Source organism: Nyctereutes procyonoides, unplaced genomic scaffold (assembly GCF_905146905.1).
Source record: "Nyctereutes procyonoides isolate TBG_1078 unplaced genomic scaffold, NYPRO_anot_genome, whole genome shotgun sequence".
NCBI classification, from domain to species: domain Eukaryota; kingdom Metazoa; phylum Chordata; class Mammalia; order Carnivora; family Canidae; genus Nyctereutes; species Nyctereutes procyonoides.
The window spans coordinates 27,847,443-27,868,167 of NW_026575049.1; the positions used below are offsets into that span (position 1 = coordinate 27,847,443).

A 20,725-nucleotide genomic window follows, 5' to 3' on the forward strand; every position below is an offset into this window, starting at 1 on the left:
CCTCCTAAAATGTGGAAAGAGAGATGAAGTGACTTGCCCAAGGTCACACAACCAGTCAGTGGCAGGGTGGGGGTCTCTGAACACTTTCCATCTGCCAACCCGAACCTGTGAACCTTCCACGTGCTCTGCTGCCAAGCCTCCTCCCCAGCCCACCTGGCTGACCCCACCCTGAGCTCACCTGCGCTCTTGCCCGAAGAGGCGCTCCACCTCTGCACGGCCAGGGCTGTGGGTGCGGCCCCCGTTGCTGCACTGGGGCCCTGGCTCCCTCTGTGCCAGCCTCCTGGGTGGGGGCAGGTCAGCCAGCACGGTGTACTCCTCCCTCTCCAAGTTGTGCCTGGTCTCCCCAGGGGGTGCTGAGCTCCGGGAGCCCCCCGAGCTGCCTGGTGGAGGTGAGGGTGCCAGGAACGCTAGGTCACTGGGGGGGTGGCGGGGTGGGGAGGTGGCTCGAGGTGCATCCCGGTATCCGATGCACACTTGAGGGAGCAGCACTGGGGAGCCATGCAGAGAGTCAGTGGAGGGGGCCAGGCTCTCCATACTAGTCCCTGGGGGATCCTGAAAGAAGAGGGAGGGCTCAGGGGCCTGGCGTGGTGGGGACGAGAAGGAGGGTGCATCACGGTGCCCAATGCACACGGGGGTGGGGATGTGGGGGAGCTCATGTAATGAGTCTGTGGAGGGGACAAGGCTCTCAGTGCTGGGGAGATCCTGGAATAACAGGGAGGGCTCTGGGGGCTGGCGTGGTGGGGAGGAAGCCCGGGGTGCATCACGGTACCCAATACACACTGGTGGGGGGAACTGAGGAGGGTCATGCTGGGGGGACTGAGTCTCAGCATCTGATGTGTCTGGGAGGAAGGGGAAGGGGTCAAACTGGGTGTGGCGGGGGGGTGAAGAAGCCCGGGGAGCATCGCGATGACCAATGCACACAGCTGGAGGTATATAAGGGGGGGTGTGGTGGGGCAATTCACTCTCAGATGCATGGGGGTCTGGGAAGAAGGGGAAGGGGTCATGTTGCAAATAGCGAGGAGGTGAAGAAGCTCGAGGGGCATCCCGATGCCCAATACACACAGAACATGCAGGCTGGGAGGGTTCAGAAGAGGTCTGGAGTACTCCGTGGGTAGCCGGGTACAGAGGTGAAGAAGTCCGGGAGGCACTGTGGTGGCCCGGGTTATGGGATGAGGAAGTGGCCCGGGATGATGAGTTATGCTGGGTAGATCCAGAGGAGGAGAGAGGTGGGTCACGCTGAGCTGGCCTAGTGGGAGATGAGGTCTGAGGCTTGTCACCTTGGGTTGGCCGAAGGGTGATGGAAGCCCAGGGAACCTCACTTTGTTTAGAGCGAGATGGGGAAGAGGTTCGGGGACCTTCACTCTGGGTTGGGCGGAGGGGAAAGGAGGCCCAGGGAATGTCTTTGTTGGTACGATGGGGAGAAGAATTCCTGGGATTGTTCCGCTGAGTGGAACGATGGGGAGACGATGGGCCAGGATTGTCCTGTTGTGTGCAGCATCGTGGGGAGGAAGTTCCAGGGTTGTCCCGCCGAGAGGAAGATTGTGGATTGTCTCGTTGAGTGTAAGAGGTTCTAGGGTTATTCCACTGCGTACAAGAGGTTTTAGGGTTGTCTCGTTGGGTAGAAGGAGTTCTGGGGATGTTCTGTTGAATACAAGATGTTCTGGGATTTTCCCGTTGAGTGGTTCTGTTGGGAGAGGAGGCTCTGGGATTGTCCCGATGGGCACAAGATGTTCTAGGGTTGTCCCGCTGGGTGGTTCTGCTGGGAGAGGAGGCTCTGGGATTGTCCTGCTGGGCACAAGATGTTCTAGGGTTGTCCCGCTGGGTGGTTCTGTTGGGAGAGGGGGCTCTGGGTTTGTCCTGCTGGGCACAAGATGTTCTGGGGTTGTCCTGCTGGGTGGTTCTGTTGGGAGAGGAGGCTCTGGGATTGTCCTGCTGGGTGCAGAATGTTCTAGGGTTGTTCCGCTGGGTTGTTCTGTTGGGAGAGGAGGCTCTGAGATTGTCCCACTGGGTGCAGAATGTTCTAGGGTTGTCCCGCTGGGTGGTTCTGTTGGGAGAGGAGCCTCTGGGCTTGTCCTGCTGGGTGCAGGATGTTCTAGGCTTGTCCCGCTGGGTGATTCTGTTGGGAGAGGAGGCTCTGGGATTGTCCCGCTGGGTGCAGGATGTTCTAGGGTTGTCCCGCTGGGCGGTTCTGTTGGGAGAGGATGATCTAGGGTTGTCCCGCTGGGTGGTTCTGTTGGGAGAGGAGGCTCTGGGATTGTCCCGCTGGGTGGAGGATGTTCTAGGGTTGTCCCGCTGGGCAGTTCTGTTGGGAGAGGATGTTCTGGGGTTGTCCCTCTGGGGAGTACAAGTGGAAAAAGAAGTCTGAGGGTTGTCCTGTTGGATAGAAGAGGTTCTGGAGTTGTCTTGTTGGATGGCTCTAGTCGGAGAAGAAACTCGAGGATTGTTTCGTTGGATGGAGGAAGTTCTGGGGTTATCCCGTTGGGCAACTCTTGAGGGAGAGGATGCTCTGGGGGTGTTGCGCTGTGTGAAAGAGGTCCTGGGGATGTCTTGTTGGATGGAGGAGGTTCTGGGCTTGTCCCGTTGGGCGATTTGTGTGGGAGAGGAGGTTCGGGGGGTATTGAACTGTGCGGAAGCAGTCTGGGCAGCGTCCCTTTGGGCAGAATGATGAAAAGAGGAAGCCTGGGGGGTGGCACTTCGAGGTCCGCTATGCGGTGTCACACAGGAAGCCTGGGTTAGCGCCGACCGGTGCCGCTCCAAGAAGTGCCCACTTTCTCCCCGGAGTTTCGCCCAGTGCTGTCCAGCACTTCGGCTCCCACTGCAGGTGTCTGGAGAGAGGAGAGGCTGGTTCAAGGTAAGAGGAGGGGTCTCACACACTACCTCTCTTTGTCCCCTGGGACAGATAATTAAGGCAGAGCCCACAGCCCCTTCTCAGAGGACCCACTGTCCACACCAAATGACTCCACCCCTCGGAAGGAGTTTGATTGGAGGAGGCTTAAAGGCCTCTCTCAAGCTGAGGCTGGGAATTTGATATTGAAACCCCACCTGACTCAGTCACTGGGAGGTAGTTTTCTGAGCCTGAAGGGACTGGGAGTCCCCGGACAAATTCGTAGAGAGCAATTTTGACAATAGCCCATGGGACCCGAGAAGAGGAGAGGCGAGTCTAGCAGCAGCTATCTAGCAACTTCCCTTTCTCTATTCTACTTCCTGCAGATGGGTTCTGAGAAATTCCCCCATCTCTTCTAATGAGGCTCTTTCATGTGTGATAGCTCTAGAAAGCTCCCATTCCTGACTCCCAGAGAGGCTCCTGCCCCAGCAGTGCCCGTTGGAGCTGCCATGAGCATGGAATAGGCTTTTGTGAACCTGCAGCATAGGCCTCACCTGGGAGTTTGCTAGAAATGCAGATTCTCGGGCCACCACCCCACCACCCCCACATCGAATCTACATTTTAATAAGATTCCTGGGTGACTTGCATGCACGTTACTGTCTAAGCAGCCCTGGTCTGGGAGATTAATGTAACTGCCCGAAACAGGGACCCCCTTCACAACTCCCATCCCTGTGAAGGGGCCGCCGTGGCCTCAGTGTCACCCTCCAGCCCCTGCAGGCCCTGGTCATCCAGCATGTGGTAGCCCCCAGCTGTGTGAGTGTCCCTGGGCCAGTGCTTCAGGAGAGGACTGAAGGGGAAGGTGGCCTCATCTGGAAGGAGCCATGGCTGCTTTCATTAAAGGCCACGCTTAAGACACACCCCCACCCCCTTGTGCTGGGAAAGCTCTGCCTCCTCCAAGCTTTCTGAGCTGCTGTCCCAGAAGTCGGAATTTCCCGCACCTAGCAAGGAACTAGAACCAAGCACACAGCAGATTTTAATTTTTTTTTTTTTTTTTTACGATAGTCACAGAGAGAGAGAGAGGCAGAGACACAGGCAGAGGGAGAAGCAGGCTCCATGTACCGGGAGCCCGACGTGGGATTCGATCCCGGGTCTCCAGGATCGCGCCCCGGGCCAAAGGCAGGCGCCAAACCGCTGCGCCACCCAGGGATCCCAGATTTTAAATTTTTTGTTGCTGTTGCCGGATGAACTGACGCCCCATGACCTTCCAAACCCCGGGCCAGGTTCTCTCATCTGCCTCCTCTCACCCCCCACCCCTCCCTCCCCCATCAGCCAAGTGAATCCCATGCCTTGGATGGTTGCACTAGCCCTCAACATGTGTGCTGTGGGCCCCAGATCATCATCCCATTCAGGAAGATCTTTCCAAAAGCAAACCTGGATAGTTCACCCCTGCTTACAGGGAGGGTCCAAAGAGCTATAGACTGGAGAAGACTGGGAGACATGGCGTCTACATGCCATGTGGGTCCTGGTTAGGAGCATAGGACCACAAAGGGACATCAATGGAAAAACCCGGGAGAACCCAAATAAAGTCTATAATCTAGATAGTGGTGGCATAAAAATGTTAATTTTTTTAAAAAAGATTTTATTTATTTATTCATGAGAGACGCAGAGAGAGAGAGGCAGAGACATAGGCAGAGGGAGAAGCAGGCTGCATACAGGGAGCCCAATGTGGGACTCGATCCCGGACTCCAGGATCACGCCCTGAGCCATAGGCAGATGCTCAACCTTGGAGCTACCCAGGCATCCCAAATGCCTATCAAAATTAAGAAATTAATATTGGGGGCACTGAGGGCATGGAGCCTGCTTCTTCCTCTGCCTATGTCTCTGCCTCTCTCTCTGCATCTCTCATGAATAAATAAATAAAATCTTAAAAAAAAAGAGGTCAACATTAGGGGAATGGGGCAAAGGATACAAGGAAATGCTCTGTACTCTTTGCAACTCTGCTATCAATCTGACATTATTTCAAAATAAAAGATTTCAAAAACATCAGGAGCTCCGAACTGCATTTGGAAGAAAACCCAAGGATTTCCCATGGCTGGTGAGGCTCTGACTACCCCCCGCACCGGCCTCCCCGCTCCATCTGGGGAGGGGCCCCACCTTCTAGTTTTCTACTGTGCCTCCTGGGCTGAGTGAAGAAAGTGCCCAGCACACCGAAAGGGCTCAGTAATGCTGTGCCCCAGCATCCAGCTCTGAGCTCTCTCTTACCCTTTGAGCAGGGGTGCTGGCTGAGATGGCGTTCACCACCACTCCCGGGACCTCACAGCTGGGTCAGTGCCCCCAGCCCAGGCTTCTTCCTTGCCCTCCCATCGTGAGCATCTCTTTCAGCCTGGCCCACTCAGGATCTGACTTCACTCCAGCAGCCCCACTACTGCACACACAGGACAAACTCTACAGATGTCCTGGGGCACCGGGTCCTGTCCCTTCAGCCAGCTGGACTCTGCACAGCCCACCGCATAGAGTGTACTTTGCAAACTAGGAGGGGCCCAGAGAGGAATGTCAAGGAGTTCCTAGCATCTCATCTTGGAGTTGGCAAATTCCTCCTGGGCCCTGGCCCCCTGCCTATGATTTGGGAGCCTGCCATCAGGTGGACAGTAATGACAAACAGGTCACACATAGTGAGGGTTTCCCACTCCACTGCCCTGTGTTAGAAGCAAGAAAGCAGGTGTTTAGTACAAAATCCCACCTGTTTATTAGGCCACTCTTGCTCCAGGGAGGTATTTGGCTCCCTGTGTTCTGTGATATTACTTCTTCCTACAGACCCTCTCTCCAGGGCCTGATAGGGCAAGGCAGTGGGGGTAAGGTGGTGATAAAATCTGAGTCATGGAGGGTTTTTTGTTTGACTTTTTAGAAACAGAGAGAGAGAGCATGTGAGCAAGGGGAGGGGCAGAGGGAGAGAGAATCTCAAGCAGACTCCAAGCTTAGCACAGAGCCCCACACAGGGCTTGAGATCATGACCTGAGCCAAAATCAAGAGTTGGACACATAACCAACTGAGCCCTCCAGGAACCCCTCATATTTTTAAAGGTGTCTCCAGCTGCTGTGGGGAACGGACTGAGAGGCTGGGCAGAGACCAGAGGCTTGGAGGGGGCTCTGGGGACAATCTCAGTGAGGGGCAGCGGTGGCTTGGCCAGGGAGTACTTATACAGATGGCAAGAAAGGGACAGACTTGAGGTATGTTTTGCAGGTGGTGCTAACCAGAACTGCTGTTGAATATAAAGGGTGAAGAAATAAATCAGGAAAACACCAGATTTGGGGTCTAAGCTGTTAGCATAGTGGTGACATGGAGCAGACTGCAGGAAAACAGGTTTGGAGGGAGGGTCAGGTGGTGGGTGGCCCTCCACAGCAGCCTCCTCTCCCCTCCCTTCCCTGACTCCTATGCTCCACATGCTCCCATCACCCATACTGGGCTCACATGTCGAGATGCTAACCAGTGTCACGAGCATCCGGGCGCTTGGCCTGTGCAGTGGCCTTTCCCTTTCTCTGCAAACAATCCTCCTGATTTCCCGTGGGCAATCTCCTCCCCCGGTCGCAGGCCATGAGGCATGCACAGAGGCCTGACTCCATCCCTGATCACCAGGTTGGGCACGTGACCCATGCTGGGTCCCAAGGAGAACCATATTGAGAAGACTGTGCCCTCTTCCCTAGGAGCTGATACACAGGTAGGAGACAGCCAGGTCCTGCTGCTGCTCATCATGCTATGACCGGGGCAAGGTCTGGCTGAGAACAAAGCCAATGCAGGAGAAAACTTAGCAGAGACCAGATGTCCGATACTATTTGAACATCTGGATCCAGCCATGCCTGAAGTCACAACCGCCTGAACTTTTTACTTAGTGTGAGTCATTCCGTTTCTGTTCAGTCGGTTTCCATCAATTGTAACCTGATCCTAACCAACCAGTTGTGAGATGATGTTCTTAAAGCTGGTCGCATGGCACACCAAGGCCGCTCCGTAATTATGTGGGAACTGTACTGTTATTACTCAGGCCACCAAAGTAAGATGTGCTGGGGGACCCAGATGGCCAGTGAGATCTGGCCAGGCCCCGGGCTGTCACCACACCTGTAGTCACAGAGACCAACCTGGCCTAGCAGGACTCACCTTCTTTTCTCTGGCCTGCGGTATCACCTCCCACGGGGGAACGGGTAAGGAGAGATGGAGCCCTTCGGGCACTGTCGGCTCTTGGCCCTTCCTGGGGTTTCCTCGGGATCATCGCGGTGAGCTCGTCCCAGCTGGGAGCCTCCTCCTGCCTCGTAACAATATCCCAGTCCTGCCAGGGAAGGGAAAGAGAGAAAACATGTTCGGAACCTCTAGGACCTGTGCTCCCAGCATGAGATGGGGAGAAGGAAGGGAAAGGCACTGACACGGAAAGAGCACCTACTGTATACTCGGCACTGCCCTGGGCTCTTTGCAGACGTTAACCTAGATTAGCTAATCAACCCTTGAGGTGGGCGTGACTGCACCCAAAATCAGGCAGCTGGGAAATGGTTTAGGTGGGAGGGGACTTAAACCCAGGGCAATTGGACTCCATGTGGTGGGAAGGCCCTGGCCTAGCAGCCCCCGGTCCCCAGAGACATCCCCAGAGGTCCAGGGAGAAGTGAGTTCAAAGCCTTGCCCCTCCACTTCCCAGATACGTGGCATCAGGTAAGTTGCTTTGCTGCTCTCAGCCTGTTTCCTTGCCCCCAAAATGGGGCCATAAAAGTCTCTACATTTCCTGAGCCCACACTTGCGGTCCTATACTTTCCCTTGGAGGTCTCACAAATAGCCTGCCTCTCCAGCCCTCTGAGGGGTGAATATCCTGGGAAGTTTCAGAATCTTCTCTTCTCCCAGCCAAATGGCCCCCAGCCCTTGCCCAGGCTCCTTAGCCTACTCCCTCCCCTCTGTCCCTTTATACCAGGAAATCTGTACCAGGGCCAGTCATGGAGCTCAGTTGTGTGTGACCGGGCCCAGGACCAGTCCCGTCCCTGCTCTGGACAGCATGCCCAATATCCGGGCCCTCTGTGACCTGAGAGTATTTGGCAGCCCGACCCTGTTGGTGATTTACCTGCTACTCCCTGTCAACTGAAACTCCTGTCTTTTCATGGTCAGCCCCCAGTTCCCTGGGCTGGCTGGGCAGAGACCCCTGCCCCTCCCAGGTGGTTGGTCCCGGCAGCCAGAGATGCTGGCTAAGTCTCCAGAGGACCTTGGCCCAGTTCTCTGTGTGGGTGGGACCCCAGGGCTGGCACAGAGGGGTGATCTGGCCCCTGGCCTTCCATCCCCAGCTCACCACGGACGACAAGTCGCTGGTATCATCAGGGGTGTCACAGTCAGGGCTGGAGCTGGTGCCAGAGTCAGGACCTTCGTCGAAGCTGCCACTCTGAGAGGAGGCCAGACCCTCCAGATAGGGCACTGCTTCTGGTTCCTGGCTTCTGCTCTTGGGAGCAACTGTGGGGACCTCTGTGGAGGATCCTGCTGATGGGCCCCTGGGAGAAGACACAGACCTATGACCACAGACCTATTTCTTCCCCAAAAAGTCATAGAAATTAGAGAGTAATACCCCCACCCAGGTCTGCACACACCTCATATTAGAGCAAAGGAGGGAGGTAACACCAAGGCCTTCACACAGACTGCCTCATTCAGCTACAACAGTCTCCCTTTGAAATGTAATGATTCCCATTTTACAGACAAGACACCAAGGCTCAGAGAGATCAAGGGACTGGCCAGGGTCACAGAGCAAGGAAGGGGGTACAGCTGCATTGTGAACCATGCCTGTGGCCCTAGCATCAATCCTCTGTCACTGGAGCAGGAGTGGGATCCTCAAGCTCAGTACAACTAACAGGACAGAATTGTACTGGGGTGAAGGGGGCTTCAAAAGGTAGCAGGGCTCCAGGTGGTGACAGGGTCACCAGTCTGGATGCCATGGAGGGGGTAGCAGAGAAAGCCCTGCTTTAGAGAAGCCAGTCGGGATAGCCACAGGTCCAAGGAGGCTTATAGATGACAGTATCCCCAAAGAGTGACCCACAGATCGACCTACAAGATGGAAAGAGATGATAGCCCTGAAAAAGAGGTCTGTGGCCAAGTGAGTTTGGGACATATCACACACTTCTACCTCCTTACCTAAAAGCACAAGGCCTGCTAGCAAACTAAAGGTTCTGACAAATCTTGCAAGGAAGATATTCAAATCTGTTTATCCCAGACTTTCTGAAACATACTTGGTGGCAAAGCTGGATTTTTTAAGTAATACCTACCTGGGAAGAATACAAGTTCCCAAAGCAAAGCTGATTTGGTTCAATTCCTCTTATTTTTTAAACAAGGAGGGGCACCTGGGTGGCTCAGTGGTTGAGCATCTGCCTTCAGCTCAGTTCGTGGGCCCAGGGTCCTGGGATCGAGTCCTACATCGGGCTCCCTGCAGGGAGCCTGCTTCTCCCTCTGCCTGTGTCTTTGACTCTCTCTGTGTCTCTCATGAATAAATAAACAAAATCTTTAAAAAATAATGATAATAAACAAGGAAACTGAGGCATAAAGGAGGGAATAATGTTCCCTTAGTTCATCAGGAATGGAGCTGAGGCTAGAACCCAGGTTTCTGGACCCTTAGCCAGGCCCTTCCAAGGCACCATGTCCTCAGAGAGGGACTTCAGTTCAGCTTAGGCCTGGAAGTGGAGGGAATCCCAAAGCCAGAGCAGTGCACGGTCAGGTAGGTGGGTGGTTAACAGGCACCCTGGTTGCTGAGACTCTTTAATTTTTCAAAGCTGTGCCAAGGGAACCAAGAAATGTGAGCGGGATGGGGGCCATGCACCCTGCAGGGTGGGTGCACAGCTGCTCCATACCCCAGAGCAGACGGAGCTAGAGCCCGAGGAACATGCCCACTGCCAGCCTATACCCAAGGCTGTGTGAACTGACCATGTGACCCATGCCCACAGCCAGCACAGACACTCCTGCTATCGTGAAGGGGTGTGGGAGGGGGTGAGGGCATCCTTCCCTAGGGAACCCTCCCCCAAGCCCTGGGGCTCTACCCACCTCTCAGGCCCTGGCTCAAGGCCCAAGCCCACCACGGACTGGCAGCTGGAGGTTGAGGGGCTGACAGGGTCCTCAGAGGCAGGTGGGCGGCGTGGTAGGTCGCAGTAAGGCACCTCAGCACTTGGAGGGCTCCCCGGCTCCTGGGGCAGGGTTGGAGAGAGGAGGCAGCTCCTGGCCCACGTGGGGGTTCCCCACCCTCTGCGCAGCCCCTCCCCCCACCAGGCAGTGTGGAAGAGTGTCCAGGCATCTCCTGGGGGTTCTCATGCTTCTCAAGGAGAGCTGTCCATCAGGCTGGAAGCGCCTCTTGGGACCCAGGCTGGGGACTGGCAAAGGCACAGGGTGTGTGCACCTGCACACGTGTGTGTACAGGTATGTGTGTGTATATAGGCCCATGGGTGTGCAGGTGTGCACACATGCATGCGTCTGCAAGTCCGGGGGATACACTAGTGCGTACGTTCGCATCAATGCATGTGAGTATATTGCTACAAGTGTGTGTGCTGGAGGATGTGAAGTCAACGGAAGGGCCCAAGCGGGTGTTCTGGAGCTGGAAAGCCAGGTGGAGGAGGGAGGGGAAGGAGGAAGGACCAAGCCCACCTGGAGTGAAGGCAATGGTCCAGGGAGAAAGAGGAAGTCTGAGGAGCCAGGAAGCGGGGACTGGGGGATCTGCCCTGCTACAGGGGTGGGGGCAGGGGGCCGGGAGCCTGGAGGGTCCAGGCTCCAGTGGGGGTGGGGCCCCAGCCGCCAGCCCTTCTCTCCCACCCGCCCTCGGCCAGGCCACACCTGGGCGTGCGAAGGCTGGTGCTGGGCTCACCCGGGGGGAACGGCGGCGGCTGGCCTCCGGGAAGGCCCCCCCATCCCTCCCCACCTCCCCGGAGCCGCGGGCCGCGGCACCCTGCACCCCGCCTCCTCTCGGGTTACCTGGGCGGCGGGCTCCCGCGCGGCGGCGGCTGGCGGCTGTCAGCACCCTCGTCCCCGGGGGGCTCCGGCTCAGGCCCCCGCGCTGCCGCCCTCCCAGGCCCCGACTCTGGGCCACGGTGGCAGCGGCCGAGGCAGCGGAAACCTTAGAGGGGCCGGCTGCGAGCAGGGGCCCCTCATTACTCTTTCATAAGCCGGGGCCCAGCCAAGAACAATGCGGGACATGAAACCGCAGGAACCTGATCCCTGCGCTCACCTGAGAGCTGGGCAGGGCGGAGGGGTAGCGGGGCTGGGCGCGGGCTCCCCGGGGACCCCGGGGCTCAGCGCTCAGTGCTGAGGCCACCGCTGGGCCCCAGGGCAGGGTGGGCACGGGGACCCCGGATTCCAAGTCGCCTGGCAGCGGCCAGGGGCAGTGCCAAGGAGCAGGGCCAGGGCGCCCACTGTGCATCCAAGCCAGAGCACGGCCATGTGGGTTGGGTTTCGCCCCCTGCCCTGGAGCCAGATTCTGATCAGAACTCGACAGCGGGAGGTGTCAGATCCGCAGCCCAGCCTGGCGCCTTGGCCGCCCTGGGGACCTTGCCACGTGAATGAGGAGGGAGTAGCTGGTTGGGTACCACCAGGGGTCCAGCTCAGCTGGGCCCAAGCAGGACCCACAGCCTGTCACGACACAGCCTCTATGCTTTCACCCCCAGCCCCCATCACTGCCCACTGCCCATTGGAGCAGGCCCAGTAGCCAGTCCTTGGCTCTGATTTCCTGCCTGGCGGGTCAGCACGGGCTCTGGCCTCAGACATCAGGACCAATCCTGGCACCTCCACTTCCCAGCTGAGTGACCTCAGCTTGGTGGCTTCCCTCTCTGAGCCTGGTTTTCTCATCTATAATACTGAGGATGATAAGAACACCCATCTCCCAGGGAACTTGGGAGAATTAAATGGGTTAATATTTGTAAAGGGCTTAGAACAGTGCCTGGTCTACACATCTGCAATATAATAAATAATGTAAAAACATTAAATAGAATTTTATTAGTGTTAAATCAATAGAATGTTAAATACAGTGAAGAATAAATATATTGAAAGGGAGCCTAAGTGGTTCAGTCAGTTGAGTGTCCAACTCTTGGTTTCAGCTCAGGTCATGATCTCAGGGTCCTGGGATCAAACCCTGAGAAAAGCTCCATGACAAGCCCTGCCTTGGGCTCCATGCTCAGTGGGGGAGTCTGCTTAGGATTCTCTCTCTCCCTCTCCCTCAGTCCCTTCCCAGAGTGTGCACACATGTGTATGCTCTTTCTTACTGTCAAATGAATAAATAAAATCTTTAAAACAAAATAAAGATAGATTTATTCATTTGACAGAGAGCACAAGCAGGGGGAGTGGCAGGCAGAGGGAGAGAGAGCAGACTCCCCACTGAGCAGGGAGCCCCACATGGGGCTTGATCCCAAGACCCCAGGATCATAACCCAAGCTAAAGGCACATGCTTAACCAACTGAGTCACCCAGATGCCCATCAGTGTTTTTTGTTTTTTTTTTTTTTAAGATTTATTTATTGAGAGTAGAGCAGGGATGCATCCAGCACCCAGGCTCCTAAGGGAGCCAGAGTAAACTTTCAGGGTGAGGGCTGCCCAGGCACCTAGGATCACTTCTGCATATTCCCGGGTAGCAATAATGCCTGACACATTTTAGGCACCTGTTCGTGTGTGAATATGTGAGCTGGCCTCGGTGTGGCCAGACTGACACTAGAACTCAGACCTGTCTGGATCCAAGTTTCTCCTCCCGTTTCATGCTTGCCATCTCTCCACTCACTGCAGGAGGGCATGTGCATCAGGACTGACTAGAGGGGCTTTCAGGAATGTTTCCTGAACTTGGGGCTTGAGGGTAGAGAGCTGTTATTGGAGGTATCAAGACATGCAGAAAAGAATCTCCCAGGTTTACTTTCCTCCCAGGAGGAAGAGAGGAAATAACATGTATTGAATTAGCCACATGTGCCTTGGACTAAATGGTGCCAGATGCCCTGAGTGAGAAGGCTGATGCCCTACTTTCCGCATTAGGAGAGTGAAGCCAGAGAGGGTAAGTAACCACAGGTCACGCGGCAGGTAAATGGTAAACCTAGGACTGGGACTCTGGCTTGCCTGGCTCCGAAGCTGAAGGGCTAACTCCCTCCTAAAGGCCACCCCGTGGAGCCTAACACCCTGCCCTGAGTGGAGCTGGCTGCCAGGCTCAAGAAGAGCCTCAGGACCCTCTGGGGATGCAAGACCCATGGGGTGGGGGTGGGGGTCAAGGCTGGAAGGGTCCTTGGAGATTCACAGCCCTGCGCTTCTCGTTGCTTGTGTACCAGGCGCTCTGGGTTTACGCGTCGCAGGGCTTGGCCTAAGACCATGAGGATTGCAAAGTGAGAAAACCCCCTCCCCTTTCACTCCTTCAATACCTCCAAGGAGAAAGTCTCCAGTGAGTGCTGTGGTACCTTTTATGCCTCCATAACACCTGCCAATCTCTTTTTTTAACAGAAGAACAAGACTCAGGCCCAGAGCTTTCAGGAGACATTCTCTAGTTAGAATTTAATGACATTTCTGATTCTTTTCTTTATCTTTCTTCCATTTTAACCTTCTATGTAAAGGATATGATTCTAGTTTCTTATTTGTAGTGATGATATAAAGTTTTGTTTTAGTGTAAGTTTTAAAAAGGGGTTTTATTTATTTGAGATAGAGCGAGGGAGAGAGAGCGCATGAGCAGCAGGGAGGCGCAGAGGGAGAGGGAGAGAGAGAAGCAACTCCTCACCAAGCAGAGAGCCCAATGCTGGGCTGGGGGGCTCAATCCCAGACCCAGGGATCATGATCTCAGCCAAAAGCAGACACTCACCAACTGAGCCCCCCAGGTGCCCCAAAAGTGTTTATTTAAAGGACAATAAAATAAGTTCTGGATTACATGAGGCTATGGCAAAAAATCATAAAGCAGGAGAATGACTTGCATTTGGAAAACATGACATGGTCCCACCGGCTCATGGTACAGATGGCAGAACCGCAGCTGCGCCCAGGAGGAAGGCCAGTATCTGAGTTTGGCCACAAGTTAGTGGCCCAGCTGGTGCAGCCCTTCATGAACACCCCCATCCCAAACCACCACCACAACTACCCAGGAAACCTACCTGGTGCCTTGCTCTGTGAGCCTCCCCAGAGTGGAAACGGTTTTGACAGCAGCTCTGGGCAAGCAGGTTGGCCTCCAAGCACTCACAGGGGGCATTCCCAGCCACCCCCTCCATATTGGTCGAGTCAAGCCAAAGTAGCTCCTGTGATCCGATGGTAGGGCCTGGGAAGAATGGTGGGGAGCAAGGACCAGGTAATTGGCTGGCAGCCCACCCAGAACCCAGCCTTAGCTGCCCCTAGACAGATAAGGGCTAAGGAAACAAAGTTATCCATCCATTCATTCATCTGCTCATGTATGTTCACTCAGTAAACACTCATTAAGCACCTACTAAACACCAGGCACTCTGCCAAGCATTTGGCATGTGACTTCTAGTCATTACTGCTGTGTTGCTTGAAGTGTGTTCCAAGGATGCTGCATTAGACTCAGCTGAGCTGCTCATAGAATGCATGTTCTGGGGCACCTGGGTAGCTCAGTCGGTTAAGCACTAAATGTCTACGTTGGGCTCAGATCTTGATCCTAGGAGCCTGCCTTGCATCTGGCTTCCTGCTCAATGGTGAGTCTGTTGCTCCATCTGCCTCTCCCCCTGCTCATGCTCCCTCTCCCTCTTTCTCCCTCAAATAAATAAATAAAATTTTCAATAAAATAAAATGCATGTTCTTGGAGCACCTGGCTGACTCAGTCAGTGGAGCATGTGACTCCAGATTTCAGGGTTGTGACTTAGAGCCCCACGTTGGGCATTGAGATTACTTTATAAACAAATAAACATATTCCCAGTTCCCTGCCCAGATCCACCCAGTGAGAATCTCTTGGAGGTGAGGCCTGGGGTTGTGCATTTTCAACAAGTATCCTAGGTGATTCAATGCACTCCAAAGGTTGACTGCGCTTGACTCACAGTTATCCTACATTGTAGATAAAGTCAATGCCAATTTCAGAGGAGGCATCTGAAACCAAGGCTCACCAAGGATTCACACCTTGCTCTAGGTCCCTTGCTCTAGGCTGAACTGGATTCAAACCCAGGTCTGTGTCCCTCCCCACCCTCTTGGAGGTGGAAGTGAGGGGCACTGCATCATACCGCCAATTCACACAGGTTCCTTGGGGAACACTGGGGAGCAAAAGACCAGTAGGTGTTTTCAGAGTTGAGGACAAAGTTATGGGCAAAGGCGGACACCCTAAGGCCCCACAGTAAGTATGCAGCACAGTTTAGCCAAAAAAAAGCTCTGGTGCTCTGACTTGAACACAGAGCTCTCCCATCTGGGTGAGGCCACTGACAGCCCCAGCACCATGCCCTGGGACAGAGGCAAGGGAAGATGCCCCAACAAAAGTGACCTGAAGATGCCTTCCTCGCTCACACTGAACCCCAGGAGGAGAGTGGGGTGGAAGAGGAATCTGTATCCCCAAAGCCCACGGACCTTGCGGTGCCCCAGGTCACCCGCCCATGCACCACCCTCATCTGGTGAGTTTCCAGACATACCAAGACATAAGGCCTTTATGGCCAATGTCAGCTGATGGGGAATTTCACATCCTGGGGCGGGGGCAGCCAGGGCGGAGGTTCCTGGCTTCTTCACGTCAGACCTGGGGAGGCGGCAGGGCCTGGGTGTGTGTGTGTGAGGGGGGTACCCACCGGCCCTTCCACCCTCCCTGGGCCGTGGTCCCCCCCAACGACCCCTGCCCCAGTAGTGGGGGTGGGGGGTGCGACACGCACTGGTCCCGCCCAGCTTGGGCGGTTCTTTCCTGGTCTGGCCACATAAAGGAGCATCGCCTGAGACAGAGAAGACTGCTCCTTTCCCCGGGGGCGGATGGGGGCCCTATCCCACGTGCCCCTCACTGCTCCCGCTCCCCCCTCCTCCTTACCCTCAACCAGTCGGCAGGATCCTCTAAAATGCACATTAGGTGTGGCTGCAACAGAGAGAAACCTTGGGCGGACCCCCATGCCCCACCCGGGGAGTGGGCTCCTGGACCTCTCCAGCGGGTCAGCCAGTCCCTCTCCGTACGCCTCGCCCCTCTACCTGACCCCACTCAGCGTCGTCTCCCCGCCCCCCCGCCCCCTTTCCGCTGCGCGCTACTACTGACCTGGCTCGGGTTTCCGCGCACAGGGAGTGCCGGGGTGGGATGCGGGGGTCACAGCTTCTATTTTAACAATGAATCAGAACGTTGCCCGGGAGGTGGACGAAGACCACGCCCCTGCCGCTCGGGTATAGGCTCGTTCCAGGCGCTTATTTACATACAGGCTGCGGGATTGGACAACCCGAGGGCAAGGGGCGGGGCGGAGGCGGGCGGCGCCCAGATGCCTGTGAGCGCGGGACCCGCCGCACGTCTAGCCTGAGCCGCCGGGTCTGGGTTCCCAGGAGGCCCCTGAGAGGGCTGGCACTGCCGGGCTGGCTCCCTCTGATCTCTTTCCTGCCGGTGCATTCTTGCTACAGTGCCCCAGGCTGGCCTTAGCCCAGATGTTGGGCTACAGACTTAGATTCTCTGTGCCTCAGTTTTCTTCTCTGTAAAATGGGAAGAGTAGTAGTACCTGCCGGGAAGAAATGAAATACCCAGGGGTTTTCAGCCTCCATGTGCTCGCTTCCACTGAAGCAGAGCTCACTCACAAAATGCACAGCACTCCTTTTTTTGTTTTGTTTGTTTAAATCTCCCTCCCTCCCCCCCCTTTTAAAAATATTTTATTTATTCATTCACAGGAGACAGAGAGAGGCAGAGACACAGAGGGAGAAGCAGACTCCCTGAAGGGAGCCTGACGTGGGACTTGATCCTGGATCCTGGACATCCTGAGCCTAAGGCAGATGCTCAACTGCTGAGCCACCCAGGCGTCCCTCTGTCTCCACTATTTTTTTTTAAGATTTTTTTTATTCATTTATTCATCACACACACACACACACACACACACACACACACACACACAGAGGCAGAGATACAGGCGGAGGGAGAAGCAGGCTCCATGCAAGGAGCCCAAACGCGGGACTGGATCCCAAGTCTCCAGGATCAGGCCTTGGGCTGAAGGCAGCGCTAAACTGCTGAGCCACGCGGGCTGCCCTCTGTCTCCACTTTTAAGCTGACATTTATTCTACCCTATGTGCCAACTCCTATTCCAAAATCTTTACATTCATTAGGATACTGTAACCGAAAGGGTTAAGTACAGAGATCCTCATTTCACAGCAACTAAGGACAATTAACTTGCCAGTGTCACACAGCTAGTAAAAGGCAGAGCCAAGACTAAAAACCTGGGGTGTCTGACTCCACTAGCACCACAGAGCATCTTCATTCCCTAATTCACTCAGACTTTTACTGTATCTGTGCTGGGCACTGGGGAATGGTAAAATGAATAAAATGTGCCTCCTTCAGAGATGAGAAGCACATTGACCAGTGGAGGAGATAGTCACTGAACATGTCATCCTGGCCCAGGATGGAACAGGTGGAGACACAGTTTAGGAACAAGGATAATGAGTTTTCAGCATGATCCCAATTACTGTGAACAAAACAGGAAGTAGTGAGACTGAGGTTCAACATACAGCTCTAGCGCCTCTTGGCTGTGTGATCTTGAGAAAGTTACTTGACCTTTCTGAGCGTGGTGTGGATTAAACAATTGGTTTGCGTTTGAAGGCCAGGACATGGGATCCCTGGGTGGCGCAGCGGTTTAGCGCCTGCCTTTGGCCCGGGGCGTGATCCTGGAGAGCCGGGATCGAGTCCCACGTTGGGCTCCCGGTGCATGGAGCCTGCTTCTCCCTCTGCCTGTGTCTCTGCCTCTCTCTCTCTCACTGTGTGCCTATCATAAATAAATAAATAAATAAATAAATAAATAAATAAATAATAAATAATAATAAAAAAAGTCAGGACATGGCTGGGGTCCTTTAGCCACCCACCCCTACGAATCAGTAAAACCTGGAGCTAACTCTGGGTGACCCTCCTGACAACTCAATTCATTGAATATTTAAGAAACCCCTACTTAGTGAGTTGTGTATGCTGAGAATACTTAGCAAACAAAAGATTGAATCTCCTGCTTCCTTGGTGCTTCCATTCTAGTGGAGACAGACCCCAAACAAGATAAAGATTTATTTATTAGAGGGATCCCTGGGTGGCGCAGTGGTTTGGCGCCTGCCTTTGGCCCAGGGCACGATCCTGGAGACCCGGGATCGAATCCCATATCGGGCTCCCGGTGCGTGGAGCCTGCTTCTCCCTCTGCCTGTGTCTCTGCCTCTCTCTCTCTCTCTCTGTGACTATCATAAAAAAAAAAAATTAAGATTTATTTATTAGAGAGAGGGATGGGGAGCAGGGGTTGATGGAGAGAGAGAATCCCAAGCAGACTCCTTGCTAAGCAAGGAGCCCAATGCCATGGGGGACTCTTCTTGGGGCTCCATCCCATGATCCTGAGATCAAGGCCTAAGCAGAAATCAAGAGTCAAACACTCAACTCACTGAGCCACCCAGGAGGCCTGAAGCCAAACAAGATAAATAAGCAGTAAATGGAGTAAGCAGGCTGGTGAGAGGTGCTAAGATGAAAAATGAAGCCAGGGGATCCCTGGGTGGCGCAGCGGTTTGGCGCCTGCCTTTGGCTCAGGGCGCGATCCTGGAGACCTGGGATCGAATCCCATATCGGGCTCCCGGTGCATGGAGCCTGCTTCTCCCTCTGCCTATGTCTCTGCCTCTGCCTCTCTCTCTCTCTCTCCTCTCTCTCTCCTCTGTGACTATCATAAATAAATAAATTTTTAAAAAAATTTAAAAAAAAAAAGAAAAATGAAGCCAGGAAGGAGGGTGGAAGTGATTGGTATGGGAAGGACATTACATTTGATATAAAGTGATCAGGGAAGGCCTCACTGAGATGGTGACATCTAAGCAAAGCCCTGGAGGAGAGGGAGTGAGCCTACAGGGCCTGGGGAAGAATGGGGCAGAGGGGACCGAGCAGTGAGGTTGGAGGAGAGGAGGGAAGAGGGGAAGAGTTCGGAGAAAGGATGAGGATTGTCCTGAGCACACTCCCTAGCTCTGGAGCTGTTTGGCTGGGCCCCTGGAGGGCAGGAGAGGATGGCAGACAGGTGGGCAGCAGCCAGTGTGCTGAACAAGAGATGACTGCAAGGAGGCAGGAGGAGGAGGCCAGGGAGCTCCGGGGACTGTTGGAAGAGGCCCCTCTCTTGGTAGGGCAACAGTGGCTGTAAGACTGGTTGAGGCCTGGGATCCCTGGGTGGTGCAGCGGTTTAGCACCTGCCTTTGGCCCAGGGCGCGATCCTGGAGACCGGGGATTGAATCCCACATTGGGCTCCCGGTGCATGGAGCCTGCTTCTCCCTCTGCCTATGTCTCTGCCTCTCTCTCTCTCTCTGTGTGTGTGTGTGTGTGTGTGTGTGTGTGTGTGTGACTATCATAAATAAATAAAAATTAAAAAGAAGGAAAAAAAAAAGACTGGTTGAGGCCCAAAGAGGGGCCTTCAGTCATCTAAGTAATAACAGCCCCTCCTTTTCCCGTGGGGGCAAAGCTGGCCTCTCTGCAGACACAGTCGGGTTTCTCCCAATACCTCCCTGTGATGAGAAAGGCAGCCATCACCATGTCACCATTCCTGTTGCATAGAAGTGAAACTCAAGGCCAAAGCAAGTTGCCCAAAGCCACTCAGTTACTTGATGACAGAGCCTGGTCTTAAAAAACACACTCCCAGAGTCCTGCAGGATTGCTCAGATGGCTCAGGGGTAAGGGCGCAGTGGCAGCCAGGGCAGCGCACACCACCACTGTCACCATTTATTCTCAGCTTCACTCCTTTCCCTGTGGAGTCTCTGCAGGGAGTCACCTCTATCTTTGCTCATGCTGTTCCCTGAGGCCAGAATAGGCAAGGTAGAGATGGAAGGGGCCGTGGCCCCACCGAGCATCTCTAATAGGGTCACAGAGCTGACTCCAGCCCACGGCGACCCTAGGAAGCGGCAGTCCAGTGCAGCCAGGCTTAACTTCTACTGAAGAAGTCAGAAACTTCTTGACGTGTGAAAATATGGCTAAGTTGAATTATTTTGGTTTTGGTTTTGGTTGGGTTTTTGCCTCAAAAAACTGGGTAAACACTCAGAATTGTTCCACTCCACGGAATTCTTTAGTAAAGGGCAAAAAACGATCTGAAGAAAAACCAGAGAAGTCAGATTATTATTATTATCACTATAGTCAAATTGTTGGGAGGGGATTTGGGTTTTGTTTTAAAGATTTATTCGGGGATCCCTGGGTGGCGCAGCGGTTTGGCACCTGCCTTTGGCCCAGGGCGCGATCCTGGAGATCCGGGATCAAATCCCACATCGGGCTCCCGGTGCATGGAGCCTGCTTCTCCCTCTGCCTGTGTCTCTGCCTCTCTCTCTCTCTCTGTGACTATCATAAATAAATAAAAAAAATTAAAAAAAAATAAAGATTTATTTGTTTTAGGTGGGGGGCAGAGGGAGAGACTCTCAAGCAGACTCCCCACTGAGTGCAGAGCCCGACTCTTGGGGCTCCACCCTACAACCCTGAAATTATGACTTGAGCAGAAATCAAGAGTTGGATGCTCAACCGACTGAACTACCCAAGCACCCCTGGTCAAATTGTTTTTAAATACTCTGTGAGTCAAACTAAACTAATGTTCAGGCCTTCTGTCCTCTGCTGTGTCTCTGAAAACGTAAATCACAGACAGATTTTTCATTCCCTTAGTGATAGCTTAAATGGCACCCTCTCCAGGAAGCCCTCCCTGGCTTCCCCAGTCTTTAGTCACGGCTCACTGTACTGTGCTGAGATCCTGTGCGGGACTCACACAGCTCCTGGGGCGTCCCTCACCTTGTAGACCTGTGAGTGCGCCTCTTTGCAGGTAAGACTTGGCTTGTTCAGC

The 20,725-nt window shown here is 54.3% G+C and overlaps 1 protein-coding gene and 1 pseudogene across 1 annotated transcript in view; both read right to left on the reverse strand.

Moving 5' to 3' along the window:
* Positions 1-14,029, reverse strand: part of TRIOBP (TRIO and F-actin binding protein) — a 53,268-nt gene extending 39,239 nt beyond the window's left edge. The window contains exons 1-5 of the mRNA XM_055329024.1: positions 13,913-14,029; positions 9,869-10,008; positions 8,139-8,334; positions 6,974-7,142; positions 179-2,825 (exon numbers count right to left, since the gene is read on the reverse strand). Coding sequence (XP_055184999.1) covers positions 179-2,825; positions 6,974-7,142; positions 8,139-8,334; positions 9,869-10,008; positions 13,913-14,026 — 3,266 coding nt within the window. The 5' untranslated portion in view covers positions 14,027-14,029. The remainder of the gene's footprint in view (positions 1-178; positions 2,826-6,973; positions 7,143-8,138; positions 8,335-9,868; positions 10,009-13,912) is intronic.
* Positions 14,030-19,911: 5,882 nt separating this feature from the next.
* On the reverse strand, positions 19,912-20,011 carry LOC129512256 (U5 spliceosomal RNA; annotated as a pseudogene).
* Positions 20,012-20,725: the final 714 nt, after the last annotated feature.